The sequence below is a fragment of the Euprymna scolopes genome, chromosome 45 (assembly GCF_053919585.1).
Source record: "Euprymna scolopes isolate OS-2025 chromosome 45, ASM5391958v1, whole genome shotgun sequence".
NCBI lineage: Eukaryota > Metazoa > Mollusca > Cephalopoda > Sepiida > Sepiolidae > Euprymna > Euprymna scolopes.
The window spans coordinates 59,818,707-59,826,743 of record NC_136526.1 but is presented as its reverse complement, the minus strand read 5'-3'; the positions used below and the strand labels follow the sequence as shown (position 1 = coordinate 59,826,743).

General features: G+C 34.3%; 1 protein-coding gene across 1 annotated transcript; it reads left to right on the top strand.

Annotated features, from left to right (window-relative positions):
- The first annotated feature begins 2,263 nt into the window (after positions 1 to 2,263).
- Positions 2,264 to 3,097, top strand: LOC145269207 (uncharacterized). Its single transcript, XM_080124826.1, has one exon. The coding sequence runs from the start codon at positions 2,264 to 2,266 to the stop codon at positions 3,095 to 3,097; it is 834 nt and encodes a 277-aa protein (XP_079980952.1).
- The last annotated feature ends 4,940 nt before the right edge of the window (positions 3,098 to 8,037 follow it).

Genomic DNA, 8,037 nt, shown 5'->3' with positions numbered 1-8,037 from the left:
AAAAACTAATTAATGTTTTATTTCTATTATTTTTAATAGAAATTTAAATTTGAAATGTTTAAGAAAAATAATATTAAAATTATGTTAAGCTAAAAGTTACAGGTTCATTTAAGCAAGGAAAATATTAGAATACAAAATTTATATATAAAAATATTTATATCTAAAATTATGCGAAAAAAAAAAAGGAAATAATTTTTTTTACAATGACAATTTTTGTGTGAAAATATTAAATAAATAATGCTTAATTCAATAATATCGGTAGTACGAGTAATTAATTTTTCTTCGAATTATATCCAGTTAGTTCATTAATACAGATTTTAGGGACTTTTTTCGTAATGTTTAAAATGTTACTTCAAAAAAAACAACAAAATTGTTTTCTTTTTTCTTTTTACAATTTACGATGCTTTGTTTTTAAAATTTATTCATTTTTGTTTTTACTACGGAAAACTATAACTTTAGAAAAGGTGATTTTGTTTAAACAAAATAATAAATTTTTAGTATGAATAAAAAAAAAATAATGCGTTATTTTATAATGTTATATATGTACCAAAAGAAAATTCTAGAATTTGTTTGTTGTTAATTTTTAAGGTTAGTTTTTCGTAAAAATAATAAAAATCTTTTTCCATGCTAATCTGAAAAATAATAATTATTTATTTTGCATGTACCAAAAGAAAATTATAAAATTATTTTTTTTTATTTTAAGGTTGGTTTTTCGTAAAAACAATGAAAATAGTTTTCCATGCTAATCTGAAAAAAAAAAATATTTTGAATGAATTTTATGATTATGTATATTATTATATATGTATTATTTATTTTGAATGTATCTTATTATTTATATTATTACATATGTATCAAACGAAAATTATAAAATTTAATTTTTTTTTTAATTTAAAAATGGGTTTTTCGTAAAAATAATAAAAATATTTTTTCTTATGCTAATCTGAAAAACAATAATTATTTATTTTGCATGCATCTTATTATTATTTATATTATTATATATGCATCAAACGAAAATTATATAACTTATTTAATTTTTTAATCTAAAAGTAGGGTTTTCGTAAAAATTATTACTTTTCTTTAATTTTAAGGTGGACTTTTCATAAAAAATAGAGTATTTTATGCTAATCTGAAAAATAATGATTATTTATTTTGCATGTATTTTATTATAATTATTTATATTATTACATATGTATCAAACGAAAATGATAAATATATGTTATGTAATTGGAATTCATTATTGAGAGGAATATTATTTATTAATATTTATTTATTGCGGACTATTATCTTATTTTTTTAGGGTTTTTTCACGACGTTTCGACCGGCTATTCCTCTGGCCTTCGTCAGGTGCAGGGAGACGGGATAGGAACTCCGAATCTCCTAATTGCATTCTCAGCAATTACTGCCATCTATAGTTGTCTCATAACGTTTTTACCCAAGTAAGCCTCTGGCTGGCTTTGAGAAAGTTTGAAACCGTTATCGTCAGACAATTCTCATCTGGAACCGTACAGATTCAACGTCTCTATCCACTGTGTAGCGTCTACCCGGGAATTTATTTTTTTGAAACATTGAACATTTCACCGTTTCTAGAGAGCTCCGAAAAAAAGACAAAAAAGTTATGGCGCCAAATTCAAGGACTCTCTCGACCTCTTTTTGCTCGCGCACCCAAAAAGGTAAGACGCGTTACTGTCACGCTCCGTCGCTTGTGCGCAACACATCCTGTGCCGATTTCCCTTGATGAAACAACACACAAAAAGAAAGACAAACATTCTTATCTTTCCTTCAGCTCCTTACTCGACGAATTTTCTAAAAAATAATTCCCAACGTAACATCAAAAACATTAAACCAGTCAAGAAGGATTTCTTTTCTTTATCTTCGGACTAAAAATAACACGAGTGAGATACTCCAGGCAAATAAATTCACATCTATTACAAAGAACTAAGTCTGATGATTTGTTTTTAATTGATTTTTCCAGATGTTTACTTTCGTATTAATGTTTTGAAAAATTAAACGTAAGTGAGCTGTTCGTTGTTTTTGCCCAGCGAGCACCTCGCTTCACTGGTGACCCCTCTTTTTCGTCAGACTTTGGCAGAACACGCAAGGAAATGTGGATATTACCTGTAATCACACAAGGGAAATTTCTCAGCGACCACGCGCACACCGAATGACATACATGTCGACCTTAGCAGCACATTGGTTTTTCTAGGCGTAAAGGATCTCACGGAGATTTTCTGCGATCATCGTTCTCTTCAACGCATTCCCCACGATGGACAGTGAGGCGTTTCCTTCAACGACGGCTACTCAGGCTATTTTGAGGATTCCTCCTTTTTGGACGCACGATCCAACATTATGGTTCGCACACGTAGAGGCCCAGTTCTACATGCAAAGGATTCTGAGCGATGTAACGAAATTCAACCACGTGGTGGCCGCATTAACGCATGAAGTAATGGCGGAGGTTCGCGACCTGATCATGTCACCCCCTGGATCGATCAGTTACGATTATTTCAAATCGAAATTGATTCGGAGGACAACTGATTCACAGCAGAAACACCTTCGTCAACTTCTCGTAGAAGAAGAACTCGGAGATCGGAAACCATCTGAGTTACTCAGACATATGAAGCTGTTGATGGGTGAGAACTCACTACCGCCGGACATACTTAAACAACTTTTCGTTAATAGACTGCCATCGAGTATTCAAATGATACTCGCCTCTTCGAATGACTCCACAACCATTGAGGAGCTAGCGGACATAGCCGACAAAATTATGGACGTGACTGTTTCCATAGCCCCAGTTCACACGCACAGCTCTAACGATGCCCTGACTAACGTCGCAAACCCCTCCACGGATATACTCGAGGAACTAGAGCGACAGGCTCAAATGATTCACGACCTGAGTGAACAGTTATGTGGCCTCGAGCTCAAACCAAAAATGCATAAGCACCCCACTGAGCGAGTTCGTCCCCGGCGATTTAGCAGCACTCAGAACAGCGGTGGGCTCTGCAAGTACCACGCGCGTTTCGGTGAAAGAGCTTACCGATGCCACCAGCCATGTTCATATATGAAGAAACGTCTCTCGGGAAACGCCCAGGCCAGGCAGTAAGAGCGGCAGACACTCCTGGCAAGAACAACATTCGTCGCACCCTGTAGGTGACTGATAGAACCACTGGTATACAATTTCTCCTTGATACCGGTGCCAAAGTCAGTATCATCCCTAAGAAGTTCGTGACAGAGAAGCGTCCTCAATCAAACCTATTTCTACACGCAGTGAATCACTCCTCCATTCCTACTTATGGAGAGACATCGATAACATTAAATCTTGGATTACAGCGCACACTATGTTGGGTCTTCATCGTCGCAAAGCTACCCGTTCCGATTTTAGGGGCGGATTTTCTACACCATTTCGGCATCCTTGTAGATGTCAAACGCGGCAAACTCATTGATAATAACACTGGACGTTCCGTGCAAGGCATAATCAGTGGGTCGACCGAGATCAGCCCAGTTATACGTAAAGACACCACGGATCCGTATACAGATTTGCTGCGAGGTTTCCCGGAATTAACTCGTCCTACATTTAACGGTGACAAAGTTAAACACGATGTCACTCATCATATCCAAACAAGGGGACCGCCTGTGAGCACGCGCCCGCGCAGACTTAAACCCGATCGTTTAAGGGCGGCTAAACAAGAATTTCAGCACATGTTCGATTTAGGCATTATTCGACCCTCTAATAGCAACTGGTCATCGCCACTCCACATGGTGCCAAAAAAATCAACCGGCGAATGGCGCCCTTGTGGGGATTACCGCGCACTTAACAGTCACACTACTCCGGACAATTACCCTATTCCGCATTTGCAAGACCTTTCTAACTCGCTTCACAGAAAAACAGTGTTCTCCAAAATCGACCTTGTTCGCGCGTACAACCAGATTCCCATACACCCGGAGGATGTTTCTAAGACTGCGATCACAACTCCTTTCGGCCTTTTCGAATTCTTGCGCATACCCTTTGGATTACGTAATGCAGGGCAATCTTTTCAATGCTTTATCGGCGCAGTTTTGTGAGGACTACCGTTCGTCTATGCATATATCGACGATCTCCTCGTGGCAAGTGCATCAGAACGTGAACACTTACAGCATCTGCAGCAGTTATTTCACAGATTGACAGATTATGGCGTTATTATTAACCCCCAAAAATGCGAGTTTGGAGTTTTCTCACTTTCGTTTCTCGGCCATTTAATCGACAAAGAAGGTATCCGTCCCCTTCCAGAGAAAGTCCAATCTATAGTCGATTACCAAGCTCCCACTTCACTTCGTAAACTTTGAAAGTTCCTCGGTTTAATTAATTTCTATCGACGTTTCGTGCCCCATTGTGCTAAAATCGCTCAGCCATTAACCGCCAGAAATAAAAACAAAAAAAATGAGACGATTACATTAAGCGAAACGGAATTACGTTCCTTCGATAGGGTCAAGCAGGCATTAACAGAAGCGACAATGTTGGTTTTTCCCCGTCCAGATGCACCCCTAGCTTTATCCGTCAATGCATCCGACGTTGGCATTGGAGGTGTACTGCAACAATTAGTGGATAATACTTGGCAACCACTAGCTTTTTTCTCAAGGCGTCTTCAGCACGCTGAAACCAAATACAGCACTTTCAGCGGGGAACTTTTAGCCGCATACTGTGCAGTTAAACACTTTCATTATATGTTGGGAGGATCCACTTTCACGCTTTTTACGGATCACAAGCCGTTATCGCATGCTTTGCTTGCCAAGCCCGGAAAACACTCACCCAGGGAAGCTCGCCATTTGGATTTCATATCACAATTTACTGCGGATATAAAGTATATCAGAGGGTAGGAGAACGTAGTTGCAGATGCATTGTCGAGAATGCACATCGATGCCATTTAAGCGATTGACGAGATCGACCTCCACCAGATCACCATCGACCAACGGGATGACGAAGAACTAAATCGCTTACGTCACTCCGAAAATCTAACTTTCAAGCAAGTCCCAGTACCTTGTTCCAACAAGACAATATGGTGCGATGTTTCGAACGGTCATGAACGCCCCTATGTACCACTTAAGCATAGGCGAGCTGTCTTCTTTCAATTACACAACTTGTCACATCCTGGCATTCGTTCTACGCAGAAGCTGGTGACTTCTCGTTTCATCTGGACAGCCATTAACTAGGTATGTGAAAATGCCAAGGCTTTTGCGAGGGTTAAGTGGCATTGGTAACTTGAGTAAGCCGTAATTCTGTGCACTGAGGTATGTGTCATAAATTTGCCCCTACCACCTATATCCGGGGGGTTAACTACACCGCAGGGATACTTATGAGGTAGCACACATGTTTCGCTACATGCTGGTATTTGAATTATTTCCATACGTTCAGTAGAAGTGTAAAAAATTTTGAAGTGAAGTTTTGTGTCATTTAAATCATTATTATTAGACCTGAAGGTAAGTTATAATAGTTTTGAAACTATATATATTCGTTAATATAGATATTAAACCTTATTTGTGCGAAATATGAAGCCTATATGACTTTACCTTCATTGGTTTTGAGTTTACCTAAAATGTGAAGCCGTTACGAAAATTTTCAAAATTTCACTAACGCCATATCGTTAACCTACGCACTTTGTTTACAAATATTTTCCAACAACGGCAATGACGCCAAACTACGGCTGGCTAAAAAAATTCTTTTAAATTATTAAAATTTATTTCAGCATAATGAACTTTTAGGATTTAAATTATTTTTTTTTAACCAAAACATTTCTCCCCGGCAAAATGTATTTTTTTCTATTTTATCATTTTACCGAGCTGCTTTTTTTTTTCTTCCATTTTGTTACTTTGCTTTTTTTTCTATAATAAACTAATAAACAAATTTACAATTAAAACAAATACAAGAGTTATTTTTAAAATTAAAAAAATAAAACTTTTATGAATATATTTTTTATTATGCACATTTTGCAAACTTTAAATTCTAAAAGTTTTAATAATTTAAAAGAAATTTTGGGTTTGTATTACTGTACACATTCGAAAAAGTTGTCAAAAAACAAATATATAACAAATAAATATTATCAAAGGCAAGATAAGTTACTTTTCTACAAAACTGGATACATTTTTTGTTTTTATTCAATGTAACATGTTTATTCAGCTCGAAAAACATGCAGTGTTTACCGTTGTATTGGAAAATTTAAAATGGCGGCCACTCTCTCTTAAACACGGTAAGTTTGGGAAGAGGTGTTATAAATAATAAACTAGACAAAATACTATTAAAAAACACCGAATATATGCCAACTTATATCACGGTAACATATAATGAGCGAATTTCTAACAGTATTTTGTCTAGTTTATTATTTATAACATCTTTTCTTGAACTTACCGTGTTAAAGAGAGTGTCGGGCGCCATTTTGAATTTTCCAATACATCGATAAACACTGTATTCGAGCTGAATAAAAACACGAAAAATATATCCAGTTAGGTAGAAAAGTAACTTATCTTGCCTTTGATAACATTTATTTGTTATATATTTGTTTTTTTGACAACTTTTTCGAATCTATGTGTACAGTAGTAATACAAACCCGAAATTTTAATTTATATGCTAAAAGTTTATGAGAAATGTAAAAAAAAAAAATTATATTTATTGGTGTTTCTGCAGTTTATTTTGACATAAAAAATCAGCATTAGCAGCAGACTTCATATGCGGGGATAATATTGCCTTAAGTAATTGACTACATCTTCCGCCCCAGCATCCCCCTTCACCTCTTAATCTTGTAAATAATTCATTAATAAACTTTCAAAATATATTTTTCTTGTTCTCCATTCAATAAGCTCTCCAGTGATATTTGTCTTTTTGAAATCGGACAAGAAATAAGAAAGTTATAACAAAATAACTGTGAAAAATCTTGATATCGGTCACAACTTTGTTAAGGAAATCCATTGATTCTATTGTCAAAAATTAGCCTCAAATTTCAGCTTTAGAATTGTTGTAACTTTCTTATTATTTGTCCTACAGAGGTGGTTCAAGTATCATTGGAATGCTCTCTGCATACTCTTTCTGCTGAGCTGTTTCATTTTGAGATATGTTAACTTTGAATTTTTCTTTCACGTACCTACATTAACCGAGACGTTCACGAATGGACCAAGAGTTGCGTCCCTTGCCAGAAATCGAAAGTACAGAGGCAGAGGCATATTAAAAAGTCCCCTTGCTACCTTCGCAACCCCTGAGGCACGATTTCAACACGTTCACATAGATTTAGTGGGTCCACTCCCACATTCGAGAAACTGTACATACTTATTGACTTGCATCGACTGTACATACTTATTGACTTCCATGCTAATCTGAAAAATAATTATTATTTATTTTGCATGTATCAAAAGAAAATTATAAAATTATTATTTTTATTTTAAGGTTGGTTTTTCGTAAAAACAATGAAAATAGTTTCCCATGCTAATCTGAAAAGAAAAATATTTATTTTGAATGAATTTTATGATTATGTATATTATTATATATGTATTATTTATTTTGAATGTATCTTATTATTTATATTATTACATATGTATCAAACGAAAATTAAAAAAAACTTACTTAATGCTTCTCTGAAAAATAATAATTATTTCTTTTGCATGTATCTTATTATTATTTTTTATATTATTACATATGTATCAAACGAAAATTATAAAATTAAATGTTTTTTTTAATTTAAAAATGGGGTTTTCGTAAAAATAATAAAAATATTTTTTATTATGCTAATCTGAAAAACAATACTTATTTATTTTGCATGCATCTTATTATTATTTATATTATTATATATGCATCAAACGAAAATTATATAATTTATTTAATTTTTTTAATCTAAAAGTAGGGTTTTCGTAAAAATAATGAAAACAATTTTATTATGCTAATCTGAAAAATAAGTATTATTAATTTTCCATATATCTGCCAAAATAAAACTAAAAAAATTATTACTTTTCTTTAATTTTAAGGTGGACTTTTCATAAAAAATAGAGTATTTTATGCTAATCTGAAAAATAATGATTATTTAT